Source organism: Hippoglossus hippoglossus, chromosome 9, assembly GCF_009819705.1.
Source record: "Hippoglossus hippoglossus isolate fHipHip1 chromosome 9, fHipHip1.pri, whole genome shotgun sequence".
In the NCBI taxonomy this organism is placed as follows: domain Eukaryota; kingdom Metazoa; phylum Chordata; class Actinopteri; order Pleuronectiformes; family Pleuronectidae; genus Hippoglossus; species Hippoglossus hippoglossus.
The window spans coordinates 19864053-19883255 of record NC_047159.1 but is presented as its reverse complement, the minus strand read 5'-3'; the positions used below and the strand labels follow the sequence as shown (position 1 = coordinate 19883255).

The window sequence follows — 19203 nt, the reverse complement described above, 5'->3', positions numbered from 1 at the left end:
GCTCAGTAATGAAGTCTTTATGAAGCTAAATTAGAAAGGTCCAAACCTTGGATTAAAGTAGCCGTCGATTTAATAAACCCGCATGATATAATTATTGGATTTTCATTGTGCGCCGTGTGTTCGCAGGAGAGACAGACGGAGAGAACCACAGATACGGCCCCTGTTTTCTGCCTTTTTTTCTATTTTTTTGTGTGACTTGGTGTCAGTGTATTTGAGCAGCACAAAGGCCCCTGCTTGCTGACATGCGTCTGCTAAGAGGTAAGCCAAACATCTGTCTCCTGTCACAAGCCTTCACACGCCTGCCTCTGCCCAACAAGCTATGATAAGCCACCATCGGTTCGGTCTTCGCGCAATCTTAAAGCAATCTTGGAGATGGGTGGATGGGTTAAGAGGAAATCTGAGCTTTTTAAAGTGCAAGGGGAGTTAGGATCAGATGTTAAATTAACTCCACTGTTTTAAGCTCAAAGGACACTCAGAACTCACCTCTTAATAGAAGTCAGTGCTGCTGAGGAGATCAGTGCAGGAGTCGGCTATATGATGCTCCTGCTCAGTGAATTAAACTACTGTACGAACACGTGTCTCTGGCTCGGAGCATTCTGTCCTCTGTACACTCCAACAAAGCAAAACTATTATCCAAAGAGGGGGTATTCAAGAAGAGAGGATTAGTAACCAGATCTGTTAAAAAGTGGATTTTCTGTTCTATATATGCTGCTCGCAGAAAACCACCAGCAAAGCTAACTTACTGTTTCTTAATATACAAGAAGAACATATTTTGCTCGATTATCTGCATGTTTTAATCCACGTGGACATTACACTAAAGCCAATAAACATAATTCTAGATCATAGCATCACACTGAGAGAATATCATTTCTATTTCAGATACGGTTGCACATTGATTAAAAATTGAAGAAGTACATTACTTTACTCAAAATAAATATTACGGGTCAGATAACTAGGCAGAGAGATTTATATAAACAATTCCAACCTTCTGTTACTGGTAGTTGATATAAATCATTACAAAGTATTATGCTCAGCAGTGTTGAAATATTTTTGCTAAAAACTTTCATCTCCCCTGTTTAATAAATATGATATATAAGTGGTATACCTATTTAATAAATGGTTTATAAAATGCTTCATTGTAGTTGTGAGCTGATAAAAGTGAATATGTATAATAACAATATATAACTACATTAACATAATTCACATAACTATATCAAATATATTTTCACAAGAGACTTTAGAATTATTGACAATTACAATTGTGTTAATTGACAACTAACACAAAAAATGTGTTTCTGGGGACAATAAGATTACAGTATTACAAACTACTAAATGTTTAAATAGTGCGTATATTGCTTAAAGGGGGATTTAAAGTCAAATGTTTTGTATATAGCTCAGTCTTGTCACTTCCCATAAACACCTCACAGAAAATATCCATGTTATTATAAAACCCAACACTTAAAGATAAGGCATGAGTCACAGTTTATCTGAGTTATGTCCTGTTATACTGTATCACACTGCGAATGTAAAATATTCAACTATATAGTGGCTGTGAACAATGATTCTTACATTCTCCACTTTGGGTCTTTGTGCGATTTGTTCTATGTTTTTAAATCAGATGCATTAGGGAACTTTAACTGTCGATCATTAACAATTTACAATGACCGACAATGATCACAAGCCTGTAAAAAGTATCAGCTGAAGTGAAACTGAAATCAGCGCTGTTTGAAGAAAAGCCTGCCTACGACTTTCCAATGAAAAAAACATTGATTATAAGCTTTTCAAGTTTCTACAGTCTGTCCCAGTCATTAATCGCAGCTGTAACATATTGTTCTCTGTCTTGGGAACAACTTAAATATCACTCTCTGAAATCAAATCCTTTAGTTTTCCATCATTTCTAACATGAACATTATAATAGTTGCAGACACTCTCCATGTTTAAAGGGGTTGAATAATGCATAGAGTCAGATGTAAGAGTGGAAAATAGATCTCCTGTATTCCAGTTTGTGAATTTCAGTTTTAATCTCCGACCAATTTAATTCAACAATAGTGTGATGCAATTACAGCTTTTTACATTTTAATATAAACAATCTCTCAATTGAAATGCAGTATAACATGGCTCTGTGAACAATTGACTATAAGCAATTAATCAAACCGTGAAAGAATTACATTTTCCATTTAATCTAATATGAACTCTACCTTAATAATATAAATGATATCTTTCTCTAATTTAATTGGCACTAGCTTGGTGCATATTGCTAATATAATTCTGCATTTCCATATTTAATGATGCATGCTCTTCGTGGTGACTTTTACTTAGAAAATGTAGTCTTTAATGAACCTTACAGAAAATCTCTAATAGGCATAATCTTAGAAAATGCAGCTTCTTTATTTAAAAGGTTCTGAGGCCAATATTTCTAAGTGCAGTACTTAAAGTCCAACAGTTGAAGACTAGAGGAAGCAAATGTATATTTGCAAAGGGAGAAGGAGCAAATAGATTGTAATCCAAAAGGCAGAGTACAGCAGGACTGAGCTCCAAATGCTTTTGTTAGAGGAAATTCTGTCTGCATGAGTATTCACTTTTATCAGAGAAGTGTTTGCTATGGAACAAACTCATGTGGATGCAGTTAATATTAAACAATACAATGGTGATGCGTTGATAAAAATCCCATAAGCAGAATCAAATCAATATTAATAATCCTGACAAAAAAAACGGTGATATGCGTGGTAGTTTTGAAAAACCATAAAGCTTCTATTTTGATTTTCTTCAAAGGCAACATTATTTCGTTTTAAATTGAAATCGCAGTGTCGGATGAAAGTCTGTGGCATGGGTGTGTATTATTTCAGGATAAAGATATGATTTCCTCAGAAAAGGTGTTCAATGAAGTTCTGCACTGGTTGAGTGGACAAATGTGCTCTCCCGGGAAAACCGCCTGTGCATTGCGCTTGGATTAAACTTGTGCTAGGCTGTTACATCTCTTTCCTCTTTTCCCATCCATCTGCACCCATATGTTGAAATCAAAAGAAACACTGACACACGTGCACACCGGCATGCACACACAAAAGTATTAAATAAGCTCCTGTATCTGCAGCACTGTACAAACGCTCGGCCCTTCGGCTGTTTTTACACTGTAAGATCCAGCAGGGTCCATGAAGGAGAGAGACACAAACACTGGACACGGGAGGAGACAGGAATGAAGAACTCTGCCGAGGAAATGAGAATAAATGGATGTCAATTTCCATGTGGAATTGGTAACCAATGATCCATTAAGGCAGCCTTTCCACAACAGACAGACAGAATAGCCTGGATTAGAAGTGGCTGACATTTCAGTTAATTGCACTAACCATGTCAGCTGCACAGGAGCTGCAAACCAGGTTAAGTCTTTAGCTTCTCTCCACCAGTTAAAATAAGAGCAAAGGCCTAAAACTGAGTTGTGTAAATGAGTGTGAATAAATATATGTGATATTCATAAAAACACACAAAGTAAACTGTTTTTTCATTAATGAGAGGAAAACTGCAGCTTCAATTAGTCTAGCGTTAATATTCGAGGTGCAGCACGTCCAAATTAAAATAGTTTTATTGTCAGTTTGTGACATGTGAATGTTTCTACTGAAAGTGCGAACAAACGTGAAAGACGACACACCTTGCTGTCATGAAAGCAAAAGGTTTATTCATGTTTGAAATTACACAACTACCACAAGGAAGACTTTTCAGTCCAGGGCGTAGTCTGGTTAGAAAGTAACACTAAACATCTTTAATACATTAGAATCACTGCCACAAATCATCTGTCATGACTTTTCAGTTTCAGAATCACATACAATAGAAAAGAGAGAAAAGAAGTCTTGAACCCTGTTGAACAGAGCTTGAAATGTACAGTTCTGAATACTGAAACCTCTATGCATTACAGTTTTTATAGGGATTTTTTTCTTTTTTTTGCATGATTTAGTAACAAGATGAGCAACATTCAAAATGTTTTTTTTTCTTTAGTATTTACAACAGTTTCACTGTTTGGCGTTAATTTATCAACAATGTTCATCGCACCCCCGTCGTAAAAGCCACAGACCAGTAACCTCGCCCCCCCCCACACCCTCCCCACATCTCTTCGTCACGGTATTAATATTGTTATCGTTTTCATTTTTTATATTTTTGTCTTTTTAAGTTGCAGTACCGCAACAGTATTTTATTAAAAGATTAAAATATACATTAGATTACATAGAGAATGATAGAGTTTACAGTGTTACAAGATGTCATCAAAAATAACTACATAAAAACATTAAATAAGGACAAAAGAAAGGATGATGTGGTGATTTTTGTTTAGAGGTAGTAAGTGAGCACTCTAAGCTACAGAAAAGTTGGAAATTATTGGTGTGTGTGAATTTGAATGAGGTAATAAAGCTGTGGATTGACGGATGGGATGTATAATTACTCTTTAGCTATGTTATGTACAACTTTTCCTGCGTAATGGGGGCCTGCTCCTGTGCCATGAAGGAATGATCTACCGTAAGGGGGATTTGTTGATTTCCATAAGCAGTACAAAAAAATGTTTACATATGTACATACTAAACATCAAATTATAAAATATGGAATGGTGTCATGTTATAGTCAAGCAATCAATTACACTTCTTTATGTTCCAGAGTTTGAATAGTCATTCTCTGGTACTAATGTATGGGGCTGTAAGGCGAAAATAAATCTTGAACGCAACTACAAAGCTGCCATTGAGCTGTCAACATTAGCATTGTTGAGTTGCTGGACAAGATGTGGAGCACATTACAGTCAAAAGAAACAGCTGCTTAAATCTACGTACTGTAAGAATGCGAAGAGAAAGCAATCATCAAAATGGAGAGGTGTAATTGAATCAAGAATCAAACAAATGGCCGTTTAAAATGTCATCTTAAATACACAAGTGTCCTCCAGTAATTTGAGTTCAGAGCAGAGAAAGTTTGCTGAGTAACATCTGAGGGCTGTTCTTTATTTATACATTTGTGTGTGCTTACTCCTATGACAATCAAATAAGGGCATGGCTGATGTGTGAAGGCAGAAAGAAAACACGGATCAACAATCAGGATTCACTTGGTGTCTGTGATGGAGGATGCTGTTCGTGTGGCGTGGTGGTGGAACATTTTTAAGGTAAAGGAAAACAAAATCTGTCGTGATTTTTTTTAAATATCCTCTGCTGTTGGTCAGCCAGTAAAAGAGTCCATGCCCAGGTTGAGGAGGAGATGCATTAATGGCGGATCAATTCGAGGTATCGGAGTGCACACTTCCAGGTCCTTCTGTCGGAGATATTACAGAAGACGGAGCCGCTGCATCTTGCCATCCCCCATTAGCCTGGGACACAAATGGGAGAGGTTGAGATTACAATCGCAATCTCTGTAAAATGAGCCTGGTACAATGTTACCACCAAAATGTAACACAACACTCCAGAAATGGAAAGGAAGCAGAACAAAGTGTGTCAGCTGATATTAAAATGCAGCAAATGCACTGAGTCCTGACTCCGAGCATCCTTTTGCTTCACCGCAGCATCAGCAAAGAGACTCTTGAAAACAAATTTGTCTCGTGTCCTGACCAATGGGAGCACTCCCCAAAATCAGTGTCTAAGCAGATTCCTGTAGTGGCCGACAGCTTGTCGCTACATATTCTCCTGTCAGTCAAGAAGAGGGAGGGCTCGGGCGAGGGTGAGGTGGGGAGAGCTGAGTGGAAGTGACAGGGCAGGGCCTCTCCAAGAGAGCCAGTCTTAGCCAGCCTGACTTTGCTTTGCTCCAGGCGTGACCTAGCCTTTACTGGATCCCTGTACGTCACCACTAACAAAGCTAAAGGTTAGTCTATGCTAATACATCTATAAGGCACTTTCCGGGTTGTCGCTACAAAATAGGAGCCTCTCGCTCGTTCTGCTCCTCGTCTTTCACGGAGTGTGTTGTGGTTCAGGTTTCCGTTGGGATCACACTGAGCTGTGGTGAGCCACTAGGCACAGGTCGGCGCTGCACATGAGAGTGAGAAACCTTGTGAGAAAGTGAAAAACACTTGATCCTGTGAGGAGTCGACATGTCTAAAGAGCTTATAGCAATAAGGCGTCAGCAAAGCCAAAATGACACCAACAGCAGCGAACGCTGGCGACAGCCCCCACTGTTTGTTTACATGAGATGGTTCTTTCCCCCTCGCAGAAATATTTTTTTAATTTCCAGCAGTAATTTAATGCCTTATTTTTATGCTTAAGCTTTGAGTAGCATTAGAGTGAGTATATATGCATTTCACCCAACAGGCATAACAATATAAAGAGCAAACACATGAGAGAGAGAAAGAGCTGTCTGATACTGTTCCTCTCCCTCTCTCTTCATCCTCCCTCATCAACGAAATTAATCTTTACTCTGATAGCTCCAGATTATGCTCTGCTTTACAAAAAGGCGCCATATCAAATCTCATCAAAGAAGATGGAATTCATGTCGGGAAGGGGCTGCGGGCGATCACATGTTCATCTTTTATCATGGAGATAAGGGAAGGGAGAAATTCTGTGAAGCATTTCAAAACAGCTAAAAATGCAACAGATACTGTGCAGTATCTCTATTATTTTCATCATTTTTGATTTGAGTCAAAGAAATTATTGGTTGCAGCTTTCATTTCCCTGCTGAGTAATTCTACTTTTGTTCATATCAGGTGAAAAAGGGACAAGATTCAATATCTAATATTTGATTTGGGAAGTTCACACATGCAAGGTTGTTTCTATTTTATCTACTGGGTGTGAAGCAGCGGCAGATCGAGGAATTTCTCTTAATCAGGGGCCGTAAAGGGGCCACAGTTTACACAGAGGGGCCAATTATACATCCAACATCCATGCACGATTCCTGATTCAGTCAGGTGCACATTCAAGTCATTCCTTAAAAAGGTTTAGAAAATAATAATTCTTTAGAAATTGTCATATTTAGTATTTTTAATAAGTGACTATTCTTTTAAGACTATCAACAGGACGGGGCCACCTTAGGTGCCGATCCGATTTCCCCTGGATCCGCCCCTGTTGCAATGCAATATGATGGACTGTATCAATAAATTATATGTAAATATTTGAACTAATTTCACACTGCTCTTGTCCCAGCAATCTCCAAGTCTATCCAGTAGAACCTCTACTTACATTTAAGCCATGTGGACTGTACATGGTGTTTCCCCGAAGAGCATCATTGTATCCTGCCGTCTGACTGATAACATGGCGCAGGGTATCCACCTGAGGGGACAGACAAGGCGGACAGGCTGGTCAGCTGGGTGTCTCGCTGCAGTACGACACTAACTGTAAACATGCTCGGTGAAGCAGCAGAGACGTGTAATCACAGAGAGACTTCTGAGACAGCAAATCTACCAAACACATGTGTCACACACAGCTTAGAGATTTTCTAATGAAAAAAAATGAAAATAAAATAAAAGTAATGTCGGTACGTTACCAGCATGCTCTATTACATTCTCTATAGTGGCTATGGAATAATAATAATAATCAAAATAAAAAAACAGAACATACATAATAATAATGTGACATACACTATGGCTATTTAATATGACATTAAATGTTTATCCTAATCATGAGTAAGCATTGATTCTTCTATTTTTCACAAGTGCATGGTTGTGTGTGGGCTGTGTAGCTGCGTGGAACTTACAAAATGGAAGACGTCAACAACACACAATAACAGGATGAGGTAGGAAGACAGCAATATAGATTACAGGAAGAAGGGAGGGGAAAACACAGTACCAAAAACCCAATACCAACCCAAGAGCTCAAGTCAAAGCCAAATGCATTCGCTAAATGTTTGGAGCAATAACCAGGAAGTTGCTTTGTGGCATTAAAGCAGTGGGGTGGGATTATATTTTGGCTGCCAAAATATTCCATCCAAAGCTAAATAGTCAGTAAACACTGTGGTCAATGGATTGTTATCGGACGCCTCGCTGTGGTAATTTTACTGCCGTCCCCTGAGCAGTGTGTTCTTTTTTTCATATTTTCTGTTGTTGTTTGAATGTGCTTCAGACTGCACTGTGGATGGCTCAGTACACAGGCAAGACAAGGACAGCTCTCTGCACTGGTAGACAGGAACTGTCCCTGATTTGTTGATCCTACCTGTGACTGTACATTGGCTCCGACTTGTGCCCCTTGGTAAGAATCCCCATTCAGACTCTGCATGCTCAAGAACATGTCCCCAGAGTTTGGGAGGTTAAAAGAACCTGAAGAACCTGGAAAGGGAAGATGTAAGTAGCTAAATACATGAGAGGCCTTATAGGGAAAGCACAGACCCACACACACACACACAAATAACGCAGACACACACACACGCTACACGCATGTGTCCGCATACACAGACCCAACTCAAGCAGACAGATGCACTGAAATGCAAGAAAGACTCCCATAAAGCAAGCAACTACAGGGGTGAGGGAAGGGAGAGAAACAAACAGAGGAGGACGATATGCAGAGGGGCTGAAGATGATCTTTTTTCTTACGAATGCGGTGGACACGGGTGAAATGAAAATCACATGACACAAAAGGGACCGGTTCTATATGTGGTTTGGTAGCTTAAGCTCCCAATTGTTCCACATCCACCTACTTCCAGTCTAACTTTGGCAGGGAGGTACAGTATCACAGGGTAAAATGACAAGGACAATAAGAAGCTTATGAAAAGACCAGTACCAGTAAACATGTTGCTTAAAAGAGTGTTTTTGCTCTCTGCAGAATCCAGCTGAAACTCTTCATCTTTCATCTGGAATCCTGGGTGCAAGAAAAAGGGACCACTTCATAAGCTTACCACATCCCGACGCAGGTCAACCTAGTCCTAACTCAGCATTACATCATCTCATCACTAAACATGCCCTTTCAGGCTCTGCTTTTTATTCCATTCTTATTCAATACGGTCTGCATATGATGTCACTTAAATATAATGCTACCGGCAATTATATTTCTCTGTATTGTGCAAAAAAAAGACTACCACTCAGTGGGACTACGTACGGTTGCATTACAAATGACAGGAAGCTGACAGGAAGTCAGGGAAAAACAAATCCCATGGTATCATTCCGGAATCTATTTTTTCTTTTTTTCTTTTTTTTTGCCAAAAATACACGTGTTCTCGGTTCACAAGTCAGGAACAGCCTCTTTATGCATGACTTTGCTTGGCATCAACTGTCTTATAGACAGGAGACACTGTGATCCCCAAGCTGGGAGCAGAGCCTGTCACTCTTGCCTGTGTGAATGGTGCATGAGAGAGTGAGGCATGTAGGCAGCAGGTTAAGGGCTGAGGTAGAGGGCAGATCTTTTTATTTTATTGTTTTGTTGTCTATATGCAGGAGTGCCTACCGGAGTTAGGTGTGGTAGGGGAGTTGGCCTGGCTGTTCTGCACTGCAGCGGCTGCAGCGTGTGCCGCATTTACAGCAGTCTTGGCGGCATACAGGTTGGCTTCTTCCTGAAACTTGCCGATATTTTTCTTGTACCGGATCCTTTTGTTGCCAAACCAGTTGGATACCTGTGAAGGGAGAGCAGAGGGAGGAGGAGCAGAGGAGTCAGACGTCAGGCAGCTACAGCACCGTGCACTGAGCAGTGTGATTGTTTCAAGATGTCATGTTTGGGTCCATCAAGTACCCAATTCCCAGCCCCTGCAGAATAATGTCCGCCGGGTACACGAGCTAATTAAGCCATAATCAGGAGCCACTTGTGTCTTCTCATGGATGGGAGCACGACATGCTCTCAGATCTCCTGACGAAACTAAAACACAAGGGGCTCCTACTGTTCACACACTAAAGTCAATGTATTATATATATTTCTCATATCAGGTTCGGTTGTTAAGGATACATAGTCTGACATTTCCCTCTGTGAAATATATGAATGTTCATGTTTTACCCTCTGAAGATGTATCACTGATTTCAGTGTAGTGAGTCTGGGTGATTGACACCTCATATAAATATATATGTAGAATTATTATTTTTTTAAATATAAATGTACAATTGTTTAACTCGGGGCCAATATAGCGGATTGCAAGTTATATATAAGTTTGTTATGTATAAGGCTAAACATAACATTTTACCCAATAGAGAAAACTGGAAAACATAGCATGTTGTGTTAAATGTTCATATTTGACTAAATTACTAATCCTAATATAAATTAAAGCACGCATACAAATCTTCATGAGCATTCACCCTTAATGGTTGGCCTATGTAGCTGTACTGCGATTAGTAACAAAACAGTAAAACAGCTATTAAACATGTGTGTGTGTGTGTGTGTGTGTGTGTGTGTGTGTGTGTGTGTGTGTGTGTGTGTGTGTGCATGCTCAGTGATTCGAGAGGCAACTTGAGTTTGTAATTATCAGAAACTGGAGGTGGATAGTAAAGACCTGCAGACGTGTGAAGCAGTAAACACAGATTATTGGTTTGGCAGTGTTAGTTGAAAATGTGTTTTTAAAAAAAACTTAAACTTAAATATTTCACCCAAGTCAAATTGAACTCTTCAGGCACGGGGAAGTATTGAGTTCCCATTAATGTCTGAATCTGGGTGTGTATTTATCGTTAGAGCTGTAGGAAATGCGAATTTTGTAGAACTGTAATAATGACGTCCAACATCAGTCAGACAGAAAAGTTGTATGAGGGGTGAGCCTTATGTGTGAATGCTGGCTCTGCAATAACAGTGGAATAATAATGAGATGATGCTTGTTTTTAATGGTCCTATAAATTAGAGTGTCTTGTCGCTGTGCTGCTGCTGCTGCCCCCCTCTCAGGCCCTGCAGCCCCACGGCTGGACCAGCCAAAGTGCAGCTGCCCCTAATGACGCTTTATTTAATTTCCACCCATGTGCTTAAATTTTAATATCCCCAGCAGCCCGCCAATGCCGTGGCGTGAAAACTGACTGGATTTGCAGGACATCAGATCATTTCTATCCCGCACGTCTCTGTGCTCTAAATCTTTAATATCTAGGCAATTAAAATTAATGACCATTCAGGCGAGGCCCACTGTTGGCGGGGTTTCCTTGACATCAATTGTTTGATGGGTTTACCTAGAGGTTAAACTAACAAGCAAGGTTTAATTGGAAGCAATGAAAGCCCTGGCCATCATCCTTTTTACTTAACCTGCTTATAGTGGATTGTAGAAGCAGAGAAGATACAATATCCTCACTCTTTGAGACAGCTCACAAAGTGCCCACAAACCCGGAGAACACCATAGGACACGTTGTGTGAAGCTCATCAGTCTGTTTAATTTAACAATATGTCCACGCAGACAGTGTTAAACAGCTACACAGCTGCACTGTTTGCACATGAAGACACACTGTGCATGTGTTTTAAGTGCAGATCTACACTTACTTTTTACCCTATACGTCAGTGATCTGCAGCAATTCTATGTGTTTTAATAAAACTTGACATGTTATTTTAAGAAAAAGTAACCGCGAAACATGTTTTTTACTTTATTCTGCTCTTGTCCTCGGTGATGGAGTGTGTTATGACTGTATTCTACCACTGCATGGTGTTAGAAGCATGGACAGCCTCAGCAGTGTTGGCATCAAATCCTCCAGACGTTACACCACCCTTCTCCATTCTGCACACACACACACACATTCCTCTCCTGCCCACTGAACTCTGGAGTTAGTGATTCTCCGGTTTACCTAAATATTGGACAAATGCACGGCACTGTAAGGTGTGGAGCACAACCCAATCTACAGAACTAATTCCCCTTTTATCTCGTGGCAGGCCATGCATTCAATTGACTCCTGTGTTGTGCGGTTGAGAACCAGGTTGTGAGACTGAATTACCTGACATCAGCAGCCTCAGAGGCAGCGGTTGTATAATGACCATGCACACCGCTCGCGAGTACACGCTGCTGCTGCTTTCACTGCTGCCCACTGGAGAGGCTGCGGAGGCTGTAGTTAATAATTCAAACTATTTCACCCCATTTCAGGTCAATACTCCTCGCCGGTCGATGTAGGGCAATGCATGATCTGTCTATGATCTCAATATATCTGGGGTCGTAACGCCGTAAGCCTTAAATAACAAATACAAAGGTGGTCTCGCTGGCTGCGATACCATCCATTATAAAGGCGGCATCAATAATGAATAAGAGCTCAAGTCTTCTCTAAATTCACTGAGCTGAAATATTGAGAAGTGTCGCTCAGGAGAAAAATGTCTACAAATCGAAATAATGTAAATGAAGCTTTGTGCTGGCGTTTGGCTCAAATGTTGAGCCATTCACACAGATTATAGCAAACACTCGAAGCGTCTGTAAACCCTGACACAGACCACAGCCATCCAATCCCATGCCTTCATTCAGGAGCCCAGCATGAAACATGCAACGTGACAAAGGGGATAAGACGGCATCCTGCATTTAGGGTGAGCAACACTTAATACGTCAAATGATGCCAATAGCTCATTGCACTATTTAAACAACCAGGATTCAAACATTAAATGATTTTTTTATTCATTCAAGGTTGCAGCATTTAAATATGAATAAAGTGGATTTGTGGATTTGTGCAGGAATCTCCTGAGGTAAAGAGATTTTGTTTTCTGCAACTGCGCCTCTTGCATTTAAAAACGATCCCTGCTAAAATGATGCAGGGAGTTTCGTCAGTGACAATGTATTGAGCAAAGCTGCAGACTGATATTGGCATACCATTCACAATGGATGGTTTTTACTTAATGAACTGCTTGTGCAAAGAGTTTTGGGGGGGGTTGTTTGAAAAAAGAAATGACTAAGCTGAGCACTCAGTGAGGCCGCAGCCAGCCAGGTCTGCGACTCTTGGAAGGGGCGGGGCGCGGCGAGGGATAACTTATGGCGTGCTCGGCCACATCTCGAGCAGCCGGCTTTGTTATTCACTTAAAATGAGCCTAAGCACTAAGAATAAGTCAATAACAGCGTCTGCCGTTGGCCTCTGCTTGTCGAGGAGCGCGCCGCAAATGGGACCCGAGATGAGTTCAAGTGAATTTTTAAAAGCCCTCTAATTTCTGCATGGGCTGATCTGTTCTCATGGGAACTGATACAGTGGCCTGTTTTTTTTATTTATTTTTTTATTTATTTGCGAGGCACTCAGAAAACACACCGGAGCTCCATCTGTGAGGGTCGGTGGACATTTTCTTTTACCTGCCACAAAGCACACTGTGAACAGGAGGTGGGTGTGGGGGTAAATAAACTCAGAGTGCAGTTTGAGGATTGCAGAAGACCACAGAATTAGTCAAAGCTCTACAACAAACAAAAAAATAAATTAATAATGTGGTAAACAATAGCCAAAAAGTGAAATATTTCATGTGACACATTTGTACACACATAATATGGCGATAACATGGGTGTAGTGCAAAAGTATGGATCAACCAGATAGAGTCTGTGTTGTCGTGTGACTGAAAGCTAGGATGTAAATGCTGAAAATTCATAGCCGTCTCTTTTAGAAATGTCAGTTCAAAACTTTACACTCTATAGGATGACATTAGCATTTATCCAGTACAGTGTGAGGGAGGGAGTTTCTGTGCAGTGGCAAAACTGTGAGGCTATTACATACATAAACAAAAACGAGATACAAAAAAATGAAAAACAGTGGATCAGGAGAAGTTATGACATACCTGTGATACTGTGATGGTGCTTCCCACCCCCTGAAGGCAAAAAAGAATGGGCTTTTACAGTATCTGACTCTTCATGACTACACTCAATATACCCCCTCCCCACACAGCAAAAAAACACTGCAGATTATTGTATAGATTCATGTTTCTCTGATATTGTGTCTCATGAGGACAACCACAGAACAATAGCGTAGATAGTAGTCACAATCATAGCAATAGGAAAAAAAAAGAGCACAGGGTAATAATACTTTGGATGTGGGGGTTAGGTGTGAGAGATATTGCCTTCAGGAACAAGGAGGCTGTGCTGTATATATATAAAAGTGGCAAAGTCGCATCTTTACGTCTAAAATATAACTGTGAATTAGCAGAGTCCCGCCAGGTCGCTTGAACAGCAACCATACAAATAAATTCCCAGTATCGTCTGGTGCTTTGAAGCAGCAGACTTTTCTTAAAGTAATGGATGATGCCATTTTTTGTTTTTTTGTCTTTCTAGCTTATGACCTGAGCAACAGAGAGAGCACACATGGTGGATGGGAATGAGGGGGGGAAATGGCAGGGGACCCAGCGCTGGGGTGGCTAAGGAAGGACAGCATAGTGCTTTGATTGAGGCCAAGATGATATAGGCCTCCCCTCCCTGTGGCCCTGCTCTGACTGACTGGGACCAGCCTTGACTGAAGCATCATTAGGCAGTCACAATGTCAAGGTTAGGTAAGGACATTGTGTCTCAGTGGTGTGACCCACGGTAACTATCCCTCTAGGCTTTAGCCTTTCCCCACACTGATTACCCACCAGCTACTGTTATAGGATGAGCACTACCCACCTGGGAAACTGTGATGCTGCACTTCTTGGCCAGCTCCTCCTTAGCCTCCTCGCTGGGATATGGGTTGCTGAGGTGCGAGTAGAAATATTCGTTCAAAATTTCCGTCGCCTGCTTGCTGAAGTTTCTCCTTTTCCGCCTGAGTGGGGAGAAAAACGAGAGAAAGGCAGGGCAAGCCTATTAGTGGGGACCAGCATTAACTCATCCATTTGGATCGCACAAATTGCACAATCAATCTTACACATAAATGGTGAAAATAATGAGGAATGGGCTCTAAGGGGCCCTCAGGAGCAGAATATCGTGTCCTGCTCCAAGAGGCCCGTCAACACACAGAAGACCAGATTCAACCAATAAAGTGACAAGCACACAACCACACACACACACACACACACACACACACACACACACACACACACACACACAAACAAACACACAGTCACGAAAACACATACAATGTTTAATTTGGTCTGTTGGTCTCCAATCTCCAGTCCAAGCGTGTAATCTGTGGAGTTTAGTGCAGCGGATGGGTGGGCTTCGTGATGGAGCGCAGAGCCCAGTCGGAGTGCATCTCGGTACATTATAGAAATCACGGCATGCACAGTTGAGCATTGTTCCTGAAGTGCCACAGCCCCAGGGATCTCCAGTAGAAACAGGCAAACTCTAACTAGATCTGGGTCCCCTTCCCTCCCAAGGGCACTACTTATCATGTTGTTGAGCATTTGCTTATTTTTGCCTTGTTTACTGCGCTTCACACAGGCAGTGGGCAGCAAATGTGCTTCCACTTGGCTTGTTTGGCCCCGAACTTGTGCCGGCTCTCCGCAGAGCGCCACACTGCACCGCCGCCGCCGCCGCGCTGTTAGTGATTAGAGTAATCCACAACACCTGCTGATGACCTCCCCGCCATCCATTACGCACTCGACTCGGTCCCCATTTCATTTTGGTCGTAACTGCTCTCAGGTGTGAGGGCATGATTGTCTTGAAAAAGGATAATGTGAGGAACGTGGACATAATTAAAATCATGCATCTCTGCAGCGCTCTGGTTGTGCCAGAAAAAAGTGAGAGGAACAGAAAACAAAGTTCAGACCTGCACAAAGTCTAAAAATGACCTCGCCCAATGGATTTGCTCACATATGGGTCATACAGAAGCGACAAATACCACACACACACACACAAACACACACATACATGTATGGTATATACACCGTACACACACAATCCACTGACCTGGCATCAAGGAATCTGGAGCGCAGGATCATGACAGCCTCACAGGTGCTCTGTTTCAGTTGCATCTGGATGGAGCTGAACTTGCGGTGGATGATTCCCACCATGCGCTCGATCTCTTTAGGAGAGATGGGCCGCGTGCGAGACTGTTCCCTCAGCAGGTTCATCACATGTGTAGTGAATTCATTACACGCCTGACGGAGAAAAGACGGAAAACAGCAGAAGTGAGTTCCGTTAATATCCTGAGTCACAGCAGTGAGATTTTTAGTACTTAGAAAACTCTCGTTTTTTGTTTTCACATTTGGAAAAGAGACCGTTACATGCAAACTGCTGACAGCTTCATGTGAGTGCACCATCTACATATTACGTTGATGACATAATAGGTGAAGCCAATCTCTGAATACACTGTGAATGCAGATTTGCAATTTGGCCAGGCCCTAACGCAGAGTGAATTTAAACAGCTTTTCGTTAAACCGGTTCATACATGATTAATTAGAATAACTCATTTACGTAGTGCACACTTTAGCTCATTACTCTGAGTAAAATTCGTTAAGTATTTACATTTAGATAATTAAAACCTGGAAACACCCTTAAGAAAGATGCATTTACTCCCAGGCGAAGTGCCGCGTGCCCCCACGTACCCACCTCCTCTCTTGGAGAGCGCCGAGTAAATTAGTCTAATTTACCTCGCTGGCTTGCTGAGGCATCACTGTTGCACCTTCTATTTTCACCCATAATGCCTCTGTGTTTAATGGCGAGCTCAAAGTGCTAGGTGAAGGAGATGATCATACTTTCATTTAACACAGATGATTAAGGCACTCCTTTGGATCTCTGTGATCAACTACAACACAGCGCAATTTTTTTTCCCAGGCTGACAACACACTTTCCTCCGTCACACTTACACGCTGCAATTTTCTTTGGTAATGCAGGGAATAAGCTGCCCTGAAGTAATGTGGAGTATCACGTACAGAGCAATGGGTCCGTTTGAATGCATATATGTCATTCACATATTCTCAGATACAGAAAGGTGCATGGAGGGGTGGGTGTAGCATACCCATCCTTACCTGTTCGTATTTCTCCAGCTCTGTGTGATAGATCTGTCTGATCTGGGTGAGTTTGGCTCTGTAGTCGGAATGTTCGATGGAGTTGTCGGCCGCTCCGCCCGAGGCCGCGGCTGCTGCTGCGGCGGCGGCGGATCCGCCACCTTTCTCTGGTCCCGCCACGCCCTCGGCCAGCAGCATGTTGTCTAAACGCATGAGCTGGGGGTCCGGGGGGTCCTCCTCCTGGGCACCGCGGATGCTGAGACCTGCAGCAACAAAGCAAACAGGAACACGGGGTCAGCTCATGGCATCCAGGGGCATGTTAGGACTGATATTAAAAATGAAAATAAAACAGATCAAATTGGCCCAGACTGGATAGTTAAGTGAGATTAAAATGATTATGCCTGCGCAGCCTGCTACAGTGTGGTGTTTCCTCTGCAGGTGTGAAGTGAGACGTGCCTTCTGTGTGTGCGGCGTGTTCCCGTCGCCCCTTGTCTATGCCTGCTCTCTTTTATTTACACACTGCGCTGCACAATGTGTGTACGGGAAGGCTGACATGACAGCAACATCCATAAACTGACAAATGCTCAATGGTGAAGTGGCACTTCTACTCTGTGAAAGGATGCTAAACAGAAAACTATACCTCTAGTAAGTGTCTCAGTCTTTGACACAGAGAACGCTGCGAACTCCACAAAGCAACTATCGTTTCCCTCATTTCAATTTGCCTGTAGAGTTTGATTCTTGTGTATTATTTTACAGTCCGGATTTTGCAGTGCTTCCAAATGTGCTGCTGAAAAAAAGAAATCAACATGCAGCAGACTAGTGCAGAGTCCATTTTATGCTAAGTGCTCATTTTTGTTCTCAGATCCCGCTGTTTATTTCCTCTGGTTTTCAGTCTCGCCAGTCTGTCAGCGAGTCGTAATCACCCAGCAGATAGCATACGTGCACACCTGGATGCATTGGCAATGCAACCACAAAGCCTGGCTTTGCAGAGAATAAACAAACACAAAACACAGCGGGGTCGGGAATCAGACAAAAAAAGGAAAAAACAAGCTTGAGCCATCCAGTCTAATAAGTGGATAAAAATGTAGCTCAATGGGCAGTAAATACTGAGTGGCTACTCGAACGTTATGATTACCAGAGTTGTTTCAATTCAATAATCCCTCCTGCAATTCAGGGCTTTTCAACGGCTCATTACAGCTTCATTAAGATATGGCCGGCCTCTGGATTGTAAATAAGAAGATTAGTGGCTCTATTGTGCCAGCCAGTAGGCATGCAATCAGAGAGGCCCTTTTACCAAGCGCTGACCGACTGACCCTGCACTCCATCCGCAGGAGTGAAAACACTCTTTCTTACAAACACCATCCCTGAATAAAAAAGAAATTAGGGAGCACATGATATTGTAGCTACACTCCTCTGATGTTTTCATCTCTGTCGGTGTTGTGTTCGACTGCAGTGCTGCTGAAAAACAAATTTGGCTCTATTTATGGATCGGCTGGCTCTGAGTCTTTTAGGTGTAATGGTGTGAGAGGAGTGGATGAATGTGGCTATTTGTGTTGGAGACATTGAGATGCTGGACAAGGCTCCATCAGGCTTGCCGAGCCAAGCCATCCATGTGGACAATATGCCGCTGCTCCACTAACCCTCATCCACATCACACTGCATCTGCACAGCTCCACCCAGAGCACTCGTTCTGGACAGGCTCGGCCGTTTCCATTCCAGTTTGTGTGGCATGAAAGAAACGCCACATGATTCAAATGTTGACCCACCAGATGCCTGGCTACATATCTCAACATGCTCTAATAGCTGGTGGTTTGTCTGCCACTACGCTTCATATTTTCCTAATTCAGTATTTACTCCCTCTCTCTGATTCAGCCCAAGCTCAGCGGGCTGCACTTTCCTTTGTGCTGTGGGTGGTGGTAAGTAGGTAGGCACGTTTTTCATGTCAGGTATATTAAATATAACTGTGGGACGCGGCGTACATTTCCACACCAAACCCAGTTGTCACTTTCACTCCACTCACTCTACATCCAGGGGAAATGCAGCTGAGGGAATTTACAGGGCTTTTCAGCTAAATGGGCATAAATCACTGGTTTCATTCAAACTAAATAATCACAGGCCATAAAGAGCTACTTGTCTCTTACCATATATTACCTCAAAGTTCCTGTGCGCAATAATGTCGCCAAAGGAAAACAGAGCGAGACATTAGAAAGTGACATGTAATCCTGTTAGTGCACTGACATGTGGAGTGGCCGTGACATTTTTATCATACGTGTCCATTTCTATTTGGGAAATCAGCGGGATAAAAATGATTACTGCGCTGCCCTGAGAAGCAGACGGCCCTGCAGGAGTCCACCAGGGTGTGTTTGTGCCAGAGCAGCTCTGGCTGGTCATTCATAACGCACATGTAGGGAGGGGATGATGCCTCCGTCTCAAGCACAAAAATGCTAAAAATTAAAAAAGAAAAAAACTGTATATACAGAAAATATGGTCCATAGAAAAAATACTATCTTCGAAACCGGTGCCATGTATCTCTGTCTCTGTACGTGCACCTTTGTTGGAGGATTGTGGATTCAATGTC

General features: G+C 42.1%; 1 protein-coding gene across 10 annotated transcripts in view; it reads right to left on the bottom strand.

Annotated features, from left to right (window-relative positions):
• Positions 1-3644: 3644 nt before the first annotated feature.
• pbx3b (pre-B-cell leukemia homeobox 3b) overlaps positions 3645-19203 on the bottom strand; it is a 58578-nt gene continuing 43019 nt past the window's right edge. For 2 of the 10 annotated variants that reach the window (XM_034596084.1, XM_034596085.1), the window contains exons 3-11: positions 16647-16888; positions 15586-15776; positions 14365-14500; positions 13548-13577; positions 9318-9483; positions 8658-8735; positions 8094-8206; positions 7125-7214; positions 3645-5329 (exon numbers count right to left, since the gene is read on the bottom strand). In XM_034596084.1, the coding sequence (XP_034451975.1) occupies positions 5237-5329; positions 7125-7214; positions 8094-8206; positions 8658-8735; positions 9318-9483; positions 13548-13577; positions 14365-14500; positions 15586-15776; positions 16647-16888 (1139 nt within the window). In that variant the 3' untranslated portion in view covers positions 3645-5236. The remainder of the gene's footprint in view (positions 5330-7124; positions 7215-8093; positions 8207-8657; positions 8736-9317; positions 9484-13547; positions 13578-14364; positions 14501-15585; positions 15777-16646; positions 16889-19203) is intronic. The other 8 variants (XM_034596086.1, XM_034596087.1, XM_034596088.1 and 5 more) reach the window with 5 other exon arrangements.